Here is a 21,692-nt window from a genome sequence, read left to right as displayed (position 1 = left end):
AGGGTGCATGGACCCCCATCTGGACACTTAATCTAGACTGGATGGAGGCACAATGATGTGGAAGCTCCATGGAAGAAGTGACACCCAAACTGAGCCACAAGGAGGGATGCAGAACTTATCCAGGCAAGAGAGTAGGCTGGGGAGAAGAAGAGGAATAGATACTCTGGGCAGAGAGAATAGCATATAACAAAGAGAGTGCTCAGTTCCTAGAAGTGAAAGCAGTTAGGGGACAGTATGTGCAGGTCTTGTTATTTTCCAGTCTGCAGATGACCAAAGGCCCTGGGGCAGCCTCTTCTTTTGTGACCTCCTGCAGTTCACAGATAAGACTTGATGGTTAAGCGAAGTGTTTCTTGCTTGCCTTTAAGAAAACCTAGCATTATCAAAGTAGTACAGATGCATATGAATTTACAAATTATGGTGTGGGTTAATAGGGCCTCCAGCTGGGCGGCTGAGGCTCTGCGTGGAGCAGATGGATTAGGAAGGGATGGTGTGTGCCTCCTCATCTCGGATAGCAACATTCCACCACTTGTTTCAGATCTGTCAAGTCTCCTGCTTGGGGCAGGGGCTGTAGCCGCGCTGTTCACTGCTGTATTTCCAGAGATTAGCATTTGAATTGGTGGACTCAGGAAAGAAGATTGCCCTTGCTGTAGTGATTGGGCACCATTCCATCTATGGGTCAGAATAGAATAAAGGCTGAGGAAGAAGTAACCTGCCCTGACACATCCCTATCCTCACCCTCACTTCCCATCTCCTCGCCGCTGGTCCTGAACTGGGACTCCCATCATCTGCTTCCCCTGGTTCTCAAGCCTTTTCGCTTGGTCTCAACTACACCACCTGCCCTGCTAGGGCTCTAACTTACTTGTCATGGTATTTCATAGCCTTAATGCCTGTGTGAGGCAATTCTTTATAATAAATCAGGCTATCAGTCCATCAATACATACATACACACACATATATATATCCAGGCATGGTGGCACACACTTGTAATCCCAGCCTTTGGGAGGCTGAGATAGGAGGATAGCAGTTTGGGACCTTGTTTCAAAATAAAGAACAAAAAGTAGGGCTGGAGGTATAGCTTGTAGGTAGAATGCCCCTGGGTTCCATCCCCAGTACAGAAAGAAAGAAAGAAAGAAAGAAAGAAAGAAAGAAAGAAAGAGAGAAAGAAAGCTCTAAGTTGAGGTTCAATTAAAAAAGGTGTGTGTGTGTGTGTGTGTGTGTGTGTGTGTGTGTGTCTGATAGAGAGACAGAGAAAATAGATAGATATACTTTTGATTATCTCTGGAGGATCCTGAGTAATAAAAACAGGTATTCAATTATGGCAAAAATACCATTTATTAGGCAATTATTATTTGACAGACACTCTTATAAGCACTTTACATATATGCTAAGTCATGCAATCTTCACAGGGTACTTATGAGGTAAAGCACAATTACTTCCTCCATTTTAAAAAAGAGGGTACCCAGGAGTAAGGATGCGAAGCCACTTGCCTGGAAAGTCCTTGGTGGCAATGTCCAGGAGTCTTTCTTTCTTTCCTTGTGTGTGTGTGTGTGTGTGTGTGTGTGTGTGTGTGTGTGTGTGTGTGTGTGCAGTACCAGGGATGTAACCCAGGGGCATTCTTCCTCCGAGCTACGCCCCAGCCCTATTTTTATTCCTTATTTTGAAAAAGGGTCTCACTGAGTTGCAAAGGGCCTCACTAAGTAGCTGAGGCTGTCCGCGAACCGCGATCCTCCTGTCTCAGCCTCCCGAAGGCTGGGATCACAAGTGTGCGCCGCCACGCCCGGCTTTTCTGCCTCCCTCTTACCCTTTCTTTTACTCTTTGGTGAAACTCTAGAGCTCTCCTTCCTTGCTGCAGGTAGTGAGCCTCTTTGCATTTCTTTATCTCTTGGTAGTGCTTATCAGTTTTACAGTCATTTAGAAGCCAAGTCATGGGCTCGATCATAATCTGAACGGTAAAATAAAGCTGTCAGAGCCGCATAGCCTGCACTTCATTCCTGCTGTATCCCAGATCCTTACACAGCATCACAATGGAACATGTGAGACATGCACTGGTAGAAGCCTGTTTGGTAGTTGCCAAGTGCTGAACACAATCTGAGAGTCACCCAGAGGGAGCAGGAAACGCACACTGCAGACCTCTACCAGCAGCTAAGAGCATTTAGTCAGGATATGGTCTACATCAGTGCATGGCAGAAGCTCCAAAGAGTAGTACCAATAGAACCAGGAAATACAGTTGAAATGGAATGAGATCTATCGTAGTGTAGATTGTGTAAATTCAAAATGCATGTGCCCAAATTACTAATGTAAGTTTTACAGGAGCATATAGAAAGAAAGGGTTAGCCGGTATGGTGGGCGCACACCTGTATTCTCAATACTTGGGAGACTGAGACAGGTTTGCAGGTTCACAACCGGTTTCAGCAACTTAGAAAGGCCCTGCACAACTTAGTGGATGAGGTATAGCTCAGAGGTAGAAAGCCCCCCCTGGGTCCAATCCCCAGCTCGCTCTCGCTCTCTCTCTCTCTCTCTCTCTCTCTCTCTCTCTCCTCTCTCTCCTTTGTGTGTGTGTGTGTGTGTGTGTGTGTGTGTGTGTGTGTAGAGAGAGAGAGAGAGAGAGAGAGAGAGAGAGAGAAGAAGAAGAAGAAGAAGAAGAAGAAGAAGAAGAAGAAGAAGAAAGAGGAGGAGGAAGGCAGGTAGACTTTTCCAGCAGTTTTCTATGGGGGCTTCAAGGGATGAGATAGAGGACAGAGAAAAAAGTATATATAAATAAATGAGAGTCAATTATGATAACCGGCCTTGAGTTGGAATTAATATTCAATTAACTCTGCATGTGAACGAGGAGACAACTATAGATAATGATAGATTAATAGATGCAGTATCCGAATTTTATTCCCACTCCAGGAGGCTCCCAGTAATTAAAACGTACGCATACCACAATTACCTGAGTACACAGAAATAGATTAGACATTTGCTGGGAAAAAGCAGACTTGTCAGGAGTGGGATTCGAACCCACGCCTCCAGGGGAGACTGCGACCTGAACGCAGCGCCTTAGACCGCTCGGCCATCCTGACAACTGGTAGCCCAGGTTTCAGAACTCACTTCTGTCTCTTCTGAGACGTATTCAACTTTCGACTCGAGGTGGACGCGGCACCTGCCCGGCCACAGAGTGGGCCCTCGGGCGGGCGCCCAGCCGAACGCAGAGCCGCACCCGGCGCTGGCGCTGTGGAGCCAAATTCCCCTCGCAGCGCGGACGCCGCGCTCGCGTCCCGGATGGTCTCGGCTCCTCGGCGCTCCCTGCCACCTGCCGTGCGATACCACGTCGGATATGCAAATGAAACTGGAAACCTTATCTACAGGTTATAAACATCCCAGTCATGCGAAATGCCATTTTAAACAGATACATCCAAATGGACTAGTCCAGGCATTTTCAATCCATTTTTTTTTTTTTTTTTACACCAAGAGTCATTTGGGGGAATGTATATTACTTAAGATAAACGCTTCGGTTATCCCGGAGAAAGTTTCAAAATAACTGTGGCTTGATCAAAATATCAACATATTTCTATTACGAAAGAATGACGGATGCTCTGCTGGGCGAGATCGGTAGCTCGGCTCTGTCGGTCTCGGTGTTGTTGTTGCCCACATCCTTGTGTCCAGGGTGAGCACCCCATCTTCAGGACAAGCTACAGGACCAGGGAAGGGAGGGTCAGGCGCTGCCTTGAAGAGAACCCAGAAGGAGCGATTGCTTTTACATGCCGTCTACCAGAACCGTCTGTGGGCACATAAACCTACAGACAGGGCCGACCTCATTCTGGGTGGCCATGCGTCTACCTAAAGTTTGGGAGTCCTTAACATTAGGGCACCAGGCAAGAACAGACTTCGGTGGAATCTACCTACCAGTCTGTCACATGGGATAGAAGCAAAGACATCTTAAAAAGAAAGAGCCGGGCGTGTACGCTTGTGGCGCACACTTGTAATCCTCGCGCTTGGGAGGCCGAGACAGGAGGATCGCGCAGGTTTGAAGCCAGGTACTCTGGCTTAAGAGACCCTGTTTCAAAAATATAAAATAGGTCTGGGAGTGTATCCCGGAGGTAGAAGGGCTTCCAGGAACCCCAGTACCACTAAATAAATAAAGTTAAAAAAAGAAGCCATTAGTTCTGCCTGTTATGTTCTTTGCGCTTGCCGCTATCCTCCATCAATGCGTCTCTTTACATTTCTTTTTATGTGGTCACAGCCACCCGGTTTGTACTACTTCAAACTGCTGTGAAATTCATTCCTACAAGAGCACAATTAGTTTAAATATTTTGAAATCGATCATAGATTTTCTTAAAGGAAAGGAGAAAACCAAGTTTTGGCTTTGGGTCATTTGTGTGATGACATTTTGGACGTGTGTGTGTGTGTGTGTGTGTGTGTGTGTGTGTGTGTGTGTGTGTGTACAAGGATTGAACCCAAGGGCATTCTATCTCTGAGCTACACCCCATCCATATATATATATATATATATATATATATATATATATATATATATATATATTTATTCATTTATTGGCAGGTCTGGGGATGGAACCCAGGGGCATTTGACTTCCAAGCTCCACCCCCTGCCCTATTTTTTTTTTTTATTTTGAAACCGGGTCTCACTGAGTTGCAGAGGGCCTCACTAAGTAGCTGAGGCTGTCGGCGAACCGCGATCCTCCAGGTCTCAGCCTCCCAAATGCTGGGATTACAAGCATGCGCCACCACGCCCGGCTTTCCCTATTTTATTTTTATTTTTTGTTTGAAACAGAGTCTTACTAAATGGCAGAGGGCCTAAATTGCTGCGTCAGATCTAGAACCTTCAATCCTCCTGTCTCAGCCTCCCAAGTATTGGGATTACAAGCGAGTGCCATCACGCCATTTTTACTTTTCATTTATTTTCCTTTCTCTTTATATTTTTTGTTTTTTCTTTCTCTTTTCCTTTTTTCTTTCTCTCTTCTTTCTTCCTTTCTTTATTTCTCTTTCTTTCTTTCTTTCTTTCTTCCTTCCTTCCTTTCTTTCTTTCTTTCCTTTCTTTCTTTCTATTTGGTACTGGGGATTGAACCAAGGTCATTCTATCTCTGAGCTGACCCCCAGGCCGATTTTATTTATTTGGAAACAAGGTCTCGCTAGGTTGATGAGAGTCTCACTACTTGCTGAGGCTATTTTCAAATCTAAGCTCTTCCTGTCTCAGCCTCCCAAGTATAGGGATTACAGGGATTTGCCACCACCCCTGGCTTGTTTTATTTTGTTTTGGTACTGGGGATTAAACCCAGTGGCATTCTACCTCCAAGCTACACCTTCAGCTCAATTTCATATCTTATTTGAAAACAGGGTCTCACTAGTTTGCTGAGAGCCTTACTAAATTGCCAAACCTACGATCCTCCTGTCTCAGTCTCCCAAGTGCTGGAATTACAATCGTGTGCCACCACATCTGGATTGTTTTTTCTTTCAATTTTCATTTTTACTTTTTAAAATAAACTTTCAGTTCGGCATGGTAGTACACACCTATAATCCCAGTATTTGGGAGGCTGAGACAGGAGGATCACAAGTTCACAGCCAGCCTCAGCTACTTAGTGAGGCCCTCTGCAACTTAGTGAGATCCTATTTCAAAATAAAAGAATAAAAAATAGGGCTGGAAGTGTAGCTTGGAAGTAGAATGCTCCTGAGTTCAATCCTCACTACCACAAAATAAATAAATAAATAAATAAATAAATAAATAAATAAATAAAAATAAATAAATAAATAAATACACTTTCAGCCTATGATCCCAGTACTTGAGATGCTAAGACAGCCTTAGCAAGTAGTAAGACTCTCATCAACCTAGTTAGATACTGTAAGAAGAGGAAAAGTAAACGTGTGTAAGGTCAGAGTGGGCTTCTAGGGACTGTGCTCTCAAGTGGGCACTTTGAGATCTGAGGGTAAAGAGGTGGACAGAGGGATATGTGTGCGGAAAAATTGCTGATAAGTGGGGAGGGGAGGTCACACAACTCTTTTCTCTTGATCTGAATGTTTGAGCTCAGTTATCTCACAAAGACTTTTTTATTTTTATTTTTTTTTTGCGTGTGGTACTGGGGATGGAATGCAGGAGCATTCTACCTTTCGAACTACACCCTCAGCCCTATTTTTTATCCTTTATTTTGAAACAGGGTCTCACTGAGTTGCAAAGGGCTTCACTAAATAGTAGCTGAGGCTGTTTGTGAGCCGTGATCCTCCGGTCTCAGCCTCCCAAATGCTGAGATTACAAGCTTGTGCCAACACTCCCGGCTCCACAAAACCTTTTAAAAAGAGTCAGGCAGTGACTCTGTTATTTAAAAGTTTCAAACATGCGACTACCAGAGCTGGCACTTGGTTGTCTGAGATGAAGTCATATATTATCATCTTAGTGATATGTGCACTTTTATTCTGATATTTAGCGGTGGAGTGGAATGGCTTTTGTTTTTGGCCTAAAAGGAAAATCAGATATTAAAAAATAATGCATTTGTTTGTGGAGGAGGAAGAGAGCTTTGTGGTACTTCTGAAATCACAGTATCTCTGACTTTGCCTCAGGAGACTCAGACAGGCATGAGCCAGGTAACAATTCTTCTCTTTTAGGAGACTTAGAAATAGAGTTAGAATTGCAGAGACCAGGAATTTCCTCATCCTTGGGGCTTCATTCTAGTAGTTGGTGCCAGCTGGATAGGAAGCCCCTGGCAGGCTCTCAGTCTTATCAGATTAATTCTTCCTTGGAGTGTGCACAGAGAGGCTGGAACTGGGACATCTGAAGGAAGAACACAGCGTTCCCTGATAACCTGCCAGCAGCTCAGTATGGCACGCAGTGACCATTTCCCTTGAAGATCACAGGGAAAAAGAAGAGGAACCATAGAACTGATTAAAATCTCAAACTTTTTTTTCTCTCTAATCTCAGAGAGGGATGCCTGTGACAGCCCTGTGTATTCTGGCTGAGCTTTACAGATACATTTTATTTTATTTATTTATGGTTTTGGTGGTACTAGGGGTGGAACCCAGAGGCTTTCTAGTTCCGGGCTACACTCCCAGACCCATTTTATATTTTTTATTTGGAGACAGGGTCTCACCAAGTTGCTGAGAGCCTCACTAATTAGCTGAGGCTGGCTTTTTTTTTTTCTTTTTTTCTTTTTTTTTGCGGGTCTGGGGATGGAACCCAGGGGCATTTGACCTCCAAGCTACACCCCCTACCCTAGTTTTTATTCTTTATTTTGAAACTGGGTCTCACTGAGTTGCAGAGGGCCTCACTGAGTAGCTGAGGCTGTCCGCGAACCGCGATCCTCCAGGTCTCAGCTTCCCGAATGCTGGGATTACAAGCGTGCGCCACCACGCCCGGCTGAGGCTGGCTTTGAACCTGCGCGATCCTCCTGTCTCAGCCTCCCATACAGATACATTTTAGGATATACATTATGCATCAAACCAGGCACGAAATTGCCTGAAGTTCTCAAAGTATTTTTTTTAAACAATTTTTTATTGAACATAAGTAGTATACATTTATACTATATTTGGTGCCCTCTCCCCCCTCCCCCTCCCCCCCCACCAATGGTTGTCCAGGTTAACCATGTCTTATTCATAATTTTACACATGTTCAGGTGTAGACCCTCATTAATCCAGATCGGTCTTTCTCCTCTCCTATCTTTCCATTAAAACTTAGCTAGTATTTCCCCTCTAATATCTGGGGTCCTACTGGTATCCTTTGTGTTTTCTAGTTTGGGCATATTAGAGGAAACATGTGTATCTTCTCCTTCTGTGCTTGGCTGATCTCACTTAACATGATGTTCTCCAGGGCTTTCCATCTTCTTGCAAATGATGTAATTTTGTTCTTCTTTATGGCTGAATAGAATTCCATTGTGTGTATTTCCCACAGTTTTGCTATCCATTCATCTGTTGATGGTGATCTGGGTTGGTTCCATATTTTGGCTATTACAAATTGTGCTGCTATGAACATAGGTATGCATACGTTGCTGTATTTCTCTGAACTACACTAGCAAAACAAACAACCCAATCAAGAAATGGGCAAATGAACTAAATAGACACTTCACAAAAGAAGAGATACAAAGGGCTAATAGATACATGAAAAGATGTTCTTCATCACTGGCCATCAGGGAGATGCAAATCAAAACTACACTGAGATTCCATCTAACCCCAGTCAGAGTAGCAAGCATAAAGAAATCAAACAACAACAAATGCTGGCGAGGATGTGGGGAAGGAGGAACTCTTTTACACTGTTGGTGGGAGTGCAAACTAGTTCAGCCACTATGGAGATCTGTGTGGAGATTCCTGAGAAAGTTGGGAATAGATCCACCATATGATCCAGCTATACCACTCCTAGGTATCTCAAAGTATTTTTTAAGGACATTTGGACTGTGTTTTTCTTTGAATTGTAAATGCTTTTACAGAAGAGACAGAGGATATTCTCCTCCTTCAAGTATAGTGTAGGGCAAGGAGAGTGAGGTTGCTAGTGTTTGATAGAGGGCCAAAGGAAAGAAGGCACTGCGTGCGAGAATCTGAGATGACAGAGGGAGGTACCCGCTATGGTATGAATGTGGCCCCTAGGTTTCAGATGCAGGGAACGTAATCTCCAAAGTCATATTTTCAGGGATCATGCTGGGGATGAACCCAGGGCCTGCTGCATTCTAGGCAAGCACTCTACTAGAATTACAAGTATGTGCCACCGCGCCTGGCGTGAAAAGTTGGTTTTTAGATGAATCATGAGAAATATAATGTGGGAGAATAATGAGATGGTTTTCCCACTATTTGGTGAACCTTCAGAGATTCACATGCTGCCCCCTTGGGCAGCAGAGGGGTTAAATTACATTCACAGCACAGCTATCCTCCATGTACCTCTCCCCTGGGGCAACAGGAGAGAAAGTGGACATCTCTAAAGTACCTTCAAGTGAGAGTGCACTGCCTTTCCTCGGGACAGTGATCCATCCTTCCTTTCCTTTCCCTTCCCTTTCCTTCCTTCCTTCCTTCCTTCCTTCCTTCCTTCCTTCCTTCCTTTCACTAGAGATTGAACTCATAGCTACCTCTTAGCTATGCCCCCAATCCTTTTTTGTGTGTGTGTGGTACTGGGGATGGAATCCAGGGGCATCCTACCTCTGAGCTACCACAACAGCCCTATTTTTTTTTTGTGTGTGTGTGTGTGGTACTGGGGGTGGAACCCAGAGGCTTTCTACCTTCGGGCTATACTCCCAGCCCTATATATTTTTTATATCTTATTTGGAAACAGGGTCTCACGAAGTTGCTGAGAGCCTCACTAAGCAGCTGAGGCTGGCTTCAAAGCTGCGCGATCCTCCTGTTTCGGCCTCCCAAGCGCGGGGATTACAAGCATGCACCACCATGCCTGGCCCAGCCCTATTTTTTATTCTTTATTTTGAAACAGGGTCTCACTGAATTGCAAAGGGCCTCACTAAGTAGTAGCTGAGGCTGTCTGCGAACCGTGATTATACTTTCTCAGCCTCCCAAATGCAGGGATTACAAGCGTGTGCCACCACACCTGGCTTTTTTTTTTTTTTTTTAAACAGGTTCTAAATTGCAGAGGGCCTCACTAAGTTGCTGAGGCTGGGCGAGAACCTGTGATCCTATCTCAGTCTCCCATGTACCAGGATTCCAGATTACACTGCCACCATACTGGGCTCTTTTGTGTGTGTGTGTGTGTGTGTGCACATGGTACTGAGAATTTAACCCAGAGCCATTCTACTCCGAGCTATACCCCCGATCAATTTTACTCCTTATTTAGAAACAGGGTCTAGCTAGGTTGATGAGTTTCACTACTTGCTGAAGCTGTTCTCGAACCTGGGATCCTCCTGTCTCAGCCTCCCACCTACTAGGATTACAAGTGTGTGCCACCACACCCAGCTTTTTTTTTTTTTTTTCATGCAAGGCATAACCAGTATAGATTTCCCAAATATTTCCTCCTGTTGGAAAAGGGCTATGAAATGAAAGAGGTGGCTTCACTTGCCATACCCAGGGCCGTTACCTTTGCGGCAGCAGAAACAGAGCCGTTTCCCTAGCAGGGCCGAGAGCAGGATGGGCACCGTGGCCTTTTTGTAAGCAGCGAGGTGCTCCAGGCACCTGCCTGGAGGAACCATTGCTGTCTGGCTAGGGATGGGCCCTGGATCATTAAGAATAGCACTGCCTTGGCCAGGTGCATTCCCATGCAGGTTTCCTCTCTCTGCTTTTTTTGTTTCAGTCCCACATGTTGGGGAAAAAGAATTTCCAAGGCTGCCTTAAGTAATCAAACAAACTTATTTATTAGTTACAGACCATGGGCAACATCCATCCTGGCAGTGGAAAAATACAATGGAAATGGAAGGTGTGAACCTGCTGGGTGTCTACAGTCCACTGTGAAGACAGGCCACAGGATACACAGAAATGTTCAGGACGAATACAAATGGGTGCAAGGATCCCAGCTGTGCTGAGCCCAGGGGGCAGAATTCAGTGGGGCCCTGGGGAGAATCTGTATGTAGGACGAGGATGGGAAGACAGAGAAAGGCACTGTGTGGCAGCAGGTGGCAGCTGCAGCTCATTGAAGCTGTGTGCCGAGCGAGGGTCTGGACACTGGGCCCTGAGGGCTAAGGGGAAGCCAGACAGTGGCTGATAAGGTGGGGATAGCACTGAAAGATGGAAGACCAAGAAGAAGAAGACTGGAAACTTGTGGAGTCCACATGGTTGGATGACCACAAGGCAAGGAAGAACCGGAGGGAGAAGAATGGGGCAGGACCATGCAGGCAACCCTTGAGCTTCATCCAAAATTCTCTCCCTGTTACACTTTCTGTCCAGCCTCCTGCCATGCTCATCTCAACTCCTCTTGTATCCCCTCTGCCCATAGCTCAGCTTCCACAAAAGCAGGGCCAATCTCCTCTAACCTATAGGACATGACTAGAAAATTTTATGATAAAGGTCCCCAAACTCTAGGGGTAGCCAGGTATACACGACTGGCTTCTAAATTCCTTTGTGGGGATTATAATGCCTACAACCTTCCTTTCCCACTTTTCTGCTCACCTAAACTTTGTTCCTCCACATACGTCTACTCTGGATATCAAGATGTCTACCACTACCCCGTGCCCACCTAAGCCATCTTCACCTGAGCTGACCTCTGAGTTTGCTAGAAGTCTTTCTCTGAAGGTTTTGGTCTTAAGGGATAGGAGAACACTCGATGCAATTTAAGTCACCTCCATCCCCCAAATATTGGAACAGAAACAGATAGGATGGTCCCACTCCCCGGGCTCTCTAGTAGCAGCAGCAGCACCACCTCCCCAAGACAAATCAATCACTATCCAGCAGGAAGAAGCAGGGGTGGCATAAGGCTGGGAGCTGATGGAGGAGACAGGGTAAAAGAGGTGAGAGCTAAGAAAAGCGATTGAGCTGGGGTCATCCTTAGGGTGCTCCTGGGCTGGGCTGGGGAGGGATGAGTTTAAAATGCAGAGTGTCTACTTCAGCAGGGGCAGAGTCCTCCCCAACGGGGGTCAATGGGATGTCCTGAGAAAGGTCCTGGACTTCAGCAACCACAGTGACTCCCTCCAGCCTATCAGCAACCGAGCAGATGGTCAGGGGCTTTTTACCACAGGACCACAAGCAAAAGAAGGGCCTGAGAGAGCCAGAGAAAGAAAGGCTGGGGAAAGTGTAGATGAGAGACCCATCAGTCATGTTGTAGAAGGAGATGTCTCCTGCCTCATAGTCCAAGAAAATCCCAACCCGGCGAGGGGGGGCTGCTAATGGGAGAGGGGTCCGCAGCGGGGTGAGGGCCCAGTATCCATTCCCATAGAGCTCTACAGCCCAGAACCCATTGTCAGGGGTCATGGGGTCAAAACCTTTCTTTGTCACGTCCTCCCGACACACGCCAATTGCCCAGTCGGTCCTGTCTCCCACCTCCACCTCCCAGTAATGTCTTCCGGAAGTGAAGGCCTCGCGGCCCAGCACACAGGGCCAGGAGTCGAACCTCGCTGGATTTTCAGGCAGTTTTTGACGGGAATCTTCCAGTCGAACAGATTTTGAATCTTCATACAGAAATAGGTGGGGATGGGCAGTGTCTGGATCCAGAGTCACATCAACTGGAAAGAGCATGACCATCAGTGGATGTGAGAGGTCCCAGGGCCTGTCCCTTCTTCTCCAGAACACACAGCGGTGTGCTAAGGTGGCTGGCCTCCCAAGGGCCTCCCAGCAATTTTCACTCCATCCAGCTCCCTCCCTCCTCATCAGTGGCCACAGGGTGATGTGAGAACTGACTGTCTACTGGGACACTGTCAAAGGGGGCTGTATCCTAGCCATTTACCCTCTTACACAGAAGTGTGTCAGTATTCCCAGGTCCAAGTCCCACAAGACTCTGAGTCCCTGGGGACAGGGCCGGAGAGGCCTTGAGATATTTGGAGCTACTGACCTGCATGCAATGTAGCCTTTTTCCATTCTGCAATGAAAGAGAGGGATTGTCAGTGACAAATTACAAAGTAAGAGAGACAAAACCTTGCAGATAAAATTGTGACAAAAACATAGAACTTACTGAGTTCTTCCAGAAGTTTTTCTGAAAAAAAAAAAAAAAAGTATCTCAATGGCTTTTTATAATAGACACAAGGGAGGGGATAAGACTGGCTAGAGAAAAACAAAGAGGAGGAACTGTTTAATTCATGACTGCCTGATACCTGAAATATTATCAATACATCAAGAACAGGATTTTGTTTTGTTTTCTAGGAAATATGCAGGAAGTTCCTACTGGGTTGGAACCAGATCTTCAATAACATGATCATTACTGGGAAACTGAATTGAGGGGGTGGGAAGTAGGGTCCAGGGCTTGGCACTGAGTTTAAAATGCCAACTGGGCCAGGTGTGGTTACGCACACTTGTAATCCCTGCATTTGGGAGGCTAAGACAGGAGGATCAAAGGTTCGTGGCCAGCCTTAGCTACTTAGTAAGGCAATTTAGTGAGACCCTGTTTAAAAATAAATAATAAAAAATAGGGAGGCCGGGTGTGGTGCACGCTTGTAATCCCCGCGCTTGGGAGGCTGAAAGAGGAGGATCACACGGGTTCGAAGCCAGCCTCAGCTACTTAGTGAGGCTTTCAGCAACTTTGTGAGACCTTGTTTCCAAATAAAATATTTTTAAAAAGGTCTGGGAGTATAGCCCGGAGGTAGAAAGCCTCTGGGTTCCACCCCCAGTACCACCAAAAAAAAAAAAAAAAAAAAAATAGGGGTGGGGTGTAGCTCGGAGGTAGAAAGCCCCTGGGTTCAATACCCAGTAACACACACACACACACACACACACACACACAAAGTGTACATGTGCCTATTAGGATTGCTTTTGACTCTTTTGTGCCTGGAACCTCTCGAACCTCTCTTCTCCATATTAGTTATCTAAGATTTCAGAAGCCTTAGAGTTCCTTGCAACTTTCAGAATCCTAGAATCTTATCTTCCTCTAGGAAGTTATCCTAACGGCATGTATTCAAACTTTCTCTGAAGCACTCCTGGCAAGTCACCTTGTGGATTCTCTGACTTACCTTTAGAGCTGAACTCGCTCCTCCTCTCTCTGGCTCTTTCCTTGTATAGTCTCCAAATGAAAAATATGGACCCAATGGTAAGAAGTCCTAAGACCACCAGGGAGACAGCCACGACCACCATCCAGGGAGCCAACCTTGGGTAGAAGGGAGCTAAAACAAACCCCCCAAGAAGGACACTCTTGAGTTGGGAAACTGAGCAAATCCAGCTTCTTTCCTGATGCTAAGGGGTTTGGAAGAGGGGTGACCCAGGCCACCTCTGTCCCTCCCATGGCAAAACAGTCCCTCCAGTGCAACTCTAAGCTTCTCAGAAAAAAATGACCTTTGGCTAAACACAGGAGTCACTTAGGGGCAGAACATATGATGGACCAAATCATGTTATTATAGAGATCCTTCCTTAATTATCAATGCAGAATAAGAGCCACAGGGATGAAGGCGGTAACTAGGAAGAAGAAAGGTCACCTCTGTGGGTATCAAAGTAGGACACATTGACCAAATGCAAAAAAAAAAATTCCTGCCTAAACCAGAGGTAGGCTAGGTGTGGTGGTAAATACTTGTAATCCTAGTACTTGGAGGCTGAGACAGGAGGATCACAGCTTTGAGGACAGCCTCAGCAAATAGGAAAACGCTCATCAACCTAGCAAGACACTGTTTAAAATAAATAAATAAATAAATAAATAAATAAATAAATAAATAAATAAATAAATAAAAAGCTGGGGGTTTTGGCACATGCTTGTAATCCCAGCATTTGGGAGGCTGAGACAGGAGGATCATGGTTCTCAGACAGCTTCAGCTACTTAGTGAAGCCTTTTGCAACTCAGTGAGACTGTTTCAAAAGAATAAAAAATAGGGTTGGGGTGTAGCCCGGAGGTAAAATACCCCAGGTTCCATCCTCAGTACTGCAAAATAAATAAATAAAGTAAATAAAAAATAAAATGGGGCTGGAGGGTGTAACGCAGAGGTAGTATACCCCTGAGTTCAATTCCCACTGCAGCCAAAATTAAAAATAAAAAAATAAAAAATGAACCAGAGTATCTACTTTCTTGAAGACTCTGAAAACCTAGGCTCAACTCTAGCATGGGATGAGGCGAGGAGATGGTAAGGGTGGAAAAGGAGAAATGGACTGAGGTCAGAAAGGCCACGAGATACAAAGCTTCTCTATCTCCGAGAGCTCTCTTCAAATGAGAAGTCTGAAATTTTATGAGATCTAGGTAGAATCTATGCCTTCAGCATCTTTATTCTTCTAGTGAAGGTGGTGGGGCTTCCTCATGTCAGTGGGCAAGCGCCCAAGTGGGAAATGAAAAACTGTGCCATGAACTGACATCTGGGTAGATGTCTCATGTCCTGCAATCCTGAAGCTGGGTCAGCACAGGAATCCAGCCTTGGTTCTACTGACCTGGTATGGAAATCCCTGCTTCCTTCTCCTGGCCAAGAAGGACATTCTGGATGCAGCAGGACACATTTTTTATGGAGTTGTCTCTGATGATCATGGAAGCTGCCACAGTGAACAGGCCTTCCTCATCAGGGTTCATGCACTCTGATATACAAGGAAACTTCTCTCCACTGGGAGTTCTCCACTGCACCTGGGGCTGTGGATACCATCCTACTGAGGTGCACTGGAGCAGGATCTCTCCGTTCTCTTGAACTTCCATACTGATGTGAGGGTCAGAGCCCAGAGCTGTGGAGAGAGAAGCTGGTCTTATTCTCAGTGGGTATCCTTCTGGGAGTTTTTTGGTTTTTTTGCAGGTCTGGGGATGGAACCCAGAGGGATTTTACCTCCGCGCTACACCCCCTGCCCAATTTTTTATTTTGAGACAGGGTCTCACTAAGTTGCAGAGGGCCTCACTAAGTAGATGAAGCTGTCCATGAACTGCAATCCTCCAGTCTCAGCCTTCCAAATGCTGAGATTACAAGCATGTGCCACCAAGCCTGGCTCTTCTGGGAGTCTTACGGCTATAGTTTGAGAAATAGAAAAAAAAAAAGCAAAAGTGAACTGAAAATGGGCAAGATTCCTTCCCATATTTCATTACACAAGGAGACTATAATATCAATAAAAGGAATTTATATATCTATCTTATCAGAAATGAGTGCCTTATCAGGATCTAGCCTTTGGAATGTGGGAGGGAGTTAGATGGACGCTTGTTCAGCCAGCAGGAACAGAAAGACAAATAGTTCAGAGGTGGGTGCTAGTATAGGCTGGGAGTTTCAGATATGAGAAAAAACTGTGATTGGAGTTACTATCAAATGGCTTTGGAGAGGAGGGGAATTAGAATTAGAAAATTTAAAGATAAATAGAAGAGTGTTCTTAAAGAGAAAAGAAGTTGGAGGACTTTTTTTCTCTGAGATAGTAGATGATGACTAAAGTTTCCTTTACCTGTGATACTGATTCAGGAATTTTCTTAAATGATTTTAATTTCATCTTTCCTCACATAACTATGCTCTAGCAAAAATCACCATAAAGTTGCTTTTTCTATCAGTTAAAAAAAATTAACAATTCCCCAGGGTACAGAAAAACAGAGTTACAGAGAAGAATCCTTAAATACATGTCCACAACTGACTATATTCCAAATTTGTATGTCTATATAAGAATGTATATTCTTGGGGCTGCCACTTTCGTCAGATACTGAAAAGTGTCTATCTCTCATAAAAGTTAGAAGGGTTTTTTTTTGTCTTGTTTATTTGTGGTACTGGGGATTGAACCCAGGGGCATTCTACCTCTGAGCTATACCCTCAGCCCCTTTTATTTTTGTTTGAAACAGGGTCTCACTAAGTTGCTGAGTCTAGCCTTGAATCTGTAATACTTCTTAGTCTCCCAAGTACTGGAACTACAGGTAAATGCCACCATGCCCGGTCTTAGCAACTGTTTTATGGCATCAAATATCTAGGTTTTGAGCCAGGCATGGTGGTGCACACTTGTAATTCCAATGTGCGTACTTGTAATCCCGGTACTTGAGAGACTGATATAGGAGGATTGTAGGTCCAAGGACAGCTTCAGCAAGTAGTAAGACTCTCATTAACCTTGTGAGACCGTTTTAAAATAAAAACAAAATAGAACTGGGGGTGTAGCTTAGAGGTAGAATGCCCCTGGAGTTCAATACCCAGTGCCCCTTCCTAAAAAAACCTACGCTTTTACAACCACTCTTAAGCTTTAAGATACTGTTCCCTAGCCGGGAGTGGTGGCACACGCTTGTAATCCCATTCAGGAGGCTGAGACATGGAGGACTGCAGTTTGTGGACAGCCTCAGCTGCTTTGTGAGGCCCTCTGCAACTCAGTGAGACCTGGTTTCAAAATAAAGAATAAAAAATAGGGCAGGGGGTGTAGCTCAGAGGTAGGATGCCCCTGGGTTCCATCCCCAGACCCGCAAAAAAAAAAAAAACCTGTTCCCTAAAAATGAAATGAAAATCATATATGATAGATTATATATATACATGTATATATACATATGTAGTGATATATATGGTGTACATATATGTATATATCTATGTATATACATAGATATGTATTGCCATATATATGGTATATATTTGTATATTATACATTTAATTTGTGTGACATTGGGGATTGAACCAAGGAGCATTCTGCCTCCGAAATACACCTCCAGCCCTGTTTTTATTCTTCTTTTTTTTAATTTGGTGGTACTGGGGTTTGAACCCAGAGGCATTCTACCTTTGAGCCACACCCCCAGCCTAACTTTTACTTCTTACTTGGAAACGGGGTCTTGCTAGATTAATTCCAATCTCACTACTTGCTGAGGCTATCCTTGAACCTAAGATCTTCCTGTTTCAGCCTCCCAAGTACTGGGATTACAAGCATGTGCCACCACACCTGGCTATATTATACATTTAGAGTAGTCAAAGACACAGTAATAATAACTTACATGATTTTATATCATGATTTTAGATTTGACAAGGCAGTCTGTTATAGATTGTCTGGTTTTAGTTCATTCTTATAAATCTTTGCTGAACAAATGCTTCTCCAGTTTTACAGCAGAAAAGAGTTCAGAAATGTGCTTAAAGCCAGTCACTCCTGTGTGGGAAAGCCATACCAGGATGCATACTTTTCTCCAGAATGCTAACCATTTCCTTTATTGTGTCTCCCTGAATTTCAGCTTGAAGCAAAAGCAAAAAAAAAAAAAAAAAAAATCAAAGTAGACCCCTTTCCAGGTGGGTTGAAAATGTTAGCAAAGGGCATGTTTTATGGTGCCAGGCCTTACAGACTGATCCATATAGCAGTCTCTAAGCGTGCAGGTGCGCACTGCGGCCTTACAAACGGCAGGAAATAGTCACAGCTTATGTGTCTGATTCTGTATACTGGTTGAGTAAATAATGATGTACTTATATAGCCGGTCGTGGTGGCGCACGCTTTTAACCCCTCTGTTTGGGAGGCGGAGATAGGAGGATCCCGCAGGTTCGAAGCCAGCCTTGCTGGCTTAAGAGACCCTGTTTCCAAATAAAAATATAAAAAATAGGTCTGGGATTGTAGCCTGGAGGTAGAAGGGTTTCCAGGAACACTAGTACCACCAAAAAAGATAAAAGAAAAAAAAATATGCTATATGGCCATTACATCCTACAAGTATTTTATTAATTTCATATGGGGGATTCTTAAGCTTTCCTTGAGGGGAAAGGGCAGAGATGATGGAAGTAAAACTCTAAAAGAACCTTTCCGCTTGTCTCCTATTCTAGGTCCCTCAACTCTCTTTAGCCTAAAAGGGGTGTTGAGGGTAAATTTGATGGTTTCCAAGGTAACTGGCTCAAGGAAAGATATATTCACATGGGAGTCACCAAAGAAAGTCCAAGCCCTCGGGTCTGCTCACCGGCCACTCTCAGATGCACGCTGGCCTCTCCGTAGTTCCTGTTCTCCCTGAAAAAGCAGCGGTACTCGCCCTCGTCGGACACTCTGACACCACTGATCCTCACCGCTGCACGGCCCACCGAGAGGTCGTCCTGTACCAGCGTTGCCCTCCCGCGGTACTTAGGCATCTGCTCTCCCTCCTGCACCTGCAGGTCCTGGTACAGGAGCACGGCTGGCGACGGCGCCTGCCGGGACCACCGCAGCTCCATGTGCTCTGCGCTCAGGTTTGGGGACAGATGACAGGGCAGCTCAGCGTCCGCGCCCACCATGGCCAGGATAGGTTCCGGGGGTCCAACCACATCGAAGTAAGCTGCCGAACAAATAGAGTCAGACCAGGTGTGGAGACTAGCCAGGAGCACATAGACTGTCCCTTGAACTGTGTCCCGACTCCTCTGACAACCCTCAGGAGTCCATTAACCCTAACCCCAATACCTGTAAATTTCCAAGGAGAACCTAATGGGGTCATTTATATTTATTGGGACATTTCAGCCCTGCAGGGCACAGAGTGAGACAATAGGGAGGAGTCCTACCTGCACCCAGCTGGGGCAGCCAGAGGAGCGCCAGGGTGAGCAGACACTCCAGGAGGGGATTCGGGGAAACTGCCATCTCAGACCTCTCTGGGGCAGCAGGATACTGATGTGAGTCCACCGGGATCTTAAGCCTGGAGAAGAACAGTCCAGAGAAAAGCATCGGCTTCTAGCCCTACAGCAGTTCTTGCCAACCTGGAGTGTTCTGGTCATTTGTAGCTGAAACCATTCCTCGGGTCAAGTGGGGATTCTCAGTCCATACCACCATCAGCACCTGCCCCCTCACCTCCCTGAGGATAGCCATGCATGCACGAAAGGACAAACTGGGTCTTCGGCCCCTGAGCACACTTGGTCTCAAGAGCCACAAGCCATAGTGCCCTTTAGAGGCTTGCATCTAAATGTACAAATCTGGGCATCACTGCATTTAAAAAGAAAAAAGCCTGCTTTACAATAATCTGTTATTTACATTTATAAATGGCCATAAAGGTATGAAATGGAGGAGAAAGAGAGAAAGATGGGAGAAAATAGCGGGGCATGGTAGCACATGCCTGTAATCCCAGTATTTGGAAAGCTAAGACAGGAGGATCGCAGGTTTGAAGCCAGCCTCAGCAGTTAAGAGAGGCTGTCAACAATTTAGTGAGACACTATTTCCAAATTAAAAAAAAATAGGGCTGGGGGTCTAGTTTGGAGGTAGAATTTTCCTAGGTTTAATACCTAGTGCCCCCCCAACCCCCCAAAAAAAGGAAAGCTGGAAGTGCAGAGGGCCTGGGACTTGGGAAGAAGAAAGGCAGAAGAGGCTAGCCCTTCCATGTTCATTGAAAGGGACTGAGCTAAGAGCACCTACTGACCTCAGAATCCTGGAGGAAATAGCCAAGAAGCTTCTGCTACCAACTGAAAAGGCCAGCTGTGGCCCCAGGGGCAAAAGTTAAAAGCCAGCAGGAGAAGGAAGGGGAGGTGCTCTCAGGAAAGCCAGCCCCCAGGTGGCCTGGTGTGTATATTCTGGGAAGGAGGGGGTTTCTGAGGGGTAGAAAAACAGAAGGTAAATTTTTATTGTTATTATTTCTGGGGGTTGAAGAGTGAAAGGGTCGAGGTCACAGCAGCAGCCTCAGGTTTGCCATGCAGCCGTCTCCTTCCTTGTGCCCATGGAAGCTTCTGTGCCAGTGACCTAATCCACTAGCTCCTGGTGAGGCCAAGCCGTTTCCCTGCTGAGTCCTATCCCAAAGCAACTTGTGATAGGACAGTCAGCGATTCCTTAAACAGGGCTGCAGGTATAGCTTTGATGTAGAATGCCTCTGAGCTAAATACCCAAAAACCACAAAATAAAATTTAAAATGTTGAGCCCGGCCCACTGTCCAATGATGTGTCCTTCTCACCTAATCCCTCTAACACCAAGGGTTGTTATTTTATATTCTCATTATGGGATGGGCAAAATTTATCTTGAGAGAACTTAAAAAGCCAAATAGAAAAGCTGGGTGTGGTGACACACACTTGTAATCCCAGTACTTGGAAGGCTGAGACAGGAGGATCACAGGTTCAAAGCCAGCTTCAACAATTTAGCAAGGTCCTCTGCAACTTAGAGAGGCCTTGTTTCCAAATAAAAAATAAAATCGGGCTGGGGGTTTAGCTCAGAGATAGAATGCCTTTGGGTTCGGTCCTCAGTAAAAAGCATGCACACATGTACACACACACACATACACTCCCCAGTAAACACACACACACACACACACACACACACCAAACAAATGGGTTGGGCATGGTGGTACACACCAGTAATCTCAATACTTGGGAGGCTGGGACAAGAGGATTGCAAGTTCAAAGATAGCCTCAGCAATTTAGCAAAACAGTGTTTTAAAATAAAATATAAAATAGGGCTAAGAGAGTAACTTGGAGGTAGAATGCTTAGTGAAACACACACACACACACACACACACACACACACACACACACCCCAAACAGGGTAAGAGACCTTAAGCAAAGTGCAGCCTCACTTCCTACATATGCCTCCTCATTCCCCAGAAATCACCTCTTTAAATGCTTGTTTTATCTGAAACTTATCTACATGTTTTTCTGGCCCTGTGGTTTGAACCCAGGGGCATTCTACCTCTGAACTACACCCCCCACCCTATTTTGGTTTCCATTTTGAAACAGGGTCTCGCTAAGTTGCTCGGGATCCCACTTGTTTGCGGAGTGAATGGCATCACTAGTGCTGTGCTCTGTGGCTGGCTCCCGAGCTTGTGGTCACGGCTCTTTTTGGGGGCACGCACAAGTGCCATGCCAGCAACAGCCAGAAATGACCTAATGACATTTCCATGTTATACTGAAATAATTTCTGTTACCAGGCCCAGGTCAAGGCGACACCATGTTATATCACAGCAGAGTTTTCATGTGAAGGGTGGGTGGAGAGGAAGTGTGGAGATAGCATGGGATGTGTGTGTGGAAGATGAGTTAGTTGGGGTAGAGGAAGGTCAAATGTACCTTGAGGATCAGGAGGCTGAGCTCTGGGTCAGCTTTCTAGAAATACTCTTGATGGAGGGTTCCTAGAACAAAGAAGAGGATGGACAGGGACCTTATGGGCAACAATAAAATGAGGTTGAACTGAGCTAGGAGGGACTAGGGGAACTGGAGGAAGACCAGAACTGTGTGGACTCCTCTCAGTTCAGCCCAGAATCCACCACTGCAGCCTCTGGACATCTTCCATCACTGTTTGTCCTACCTTTTTTCTCTGCCTATGGCCCAGTGAGATACTCCATTCCGGCAGGGTGTATCCTTCTAGGGGTGAGGAATGCACAGTGGGACAGGAACAGAACTGGGACATTTT

At 45.5% G+C, this 21,692-nt stretch overlaps 1 protein-coding gene across 1 annotated transcript; it reads right to left on the bottom strand.

The window, feature by feature from the left end:
- Nucleotides 1-11,387: 11,387 nt before the first annotated feature.
- LOC308273211 (butyrophilin subfamily 1 member A1-like) lies at nt 11,388-18,953 on the bottom strand (the record flags this gene model as incomplete). Its single annotated transcript, XM_080710300.1, has 7 exons — nt 11,388-12,061; nt 12,388-12,414; nt 12,508-12,528; nt 13,499-13,648; nt 14,892-15,173; nt 18,310-18,657; nt 18,878-18,953. 7 exons carry the CDS (start codon nt 18,951-18,953, stop codon nt 11,388-11,390), a joined length of 1,578 nt encoding a protein of 525 aa, XP_080566426.1.
- Nucleotides 18,954-21,692: the final 2,739 nt, after the last annotated feature.

Source organism: Muscardinus avellanarius, assembly GCF_963383645.1.
Source record: "Muscardinus avellanarius genome assembly, chromosome: 14".
NCBI lineage: Eukaryota > Metazoa > Chordata > Mammalia > Rodentia > Gliridae > Muscardinus > Muscardinus avellanarius.
This window is presented reverse-complemented; position numbering and strand designations above follow the sequence as displayed.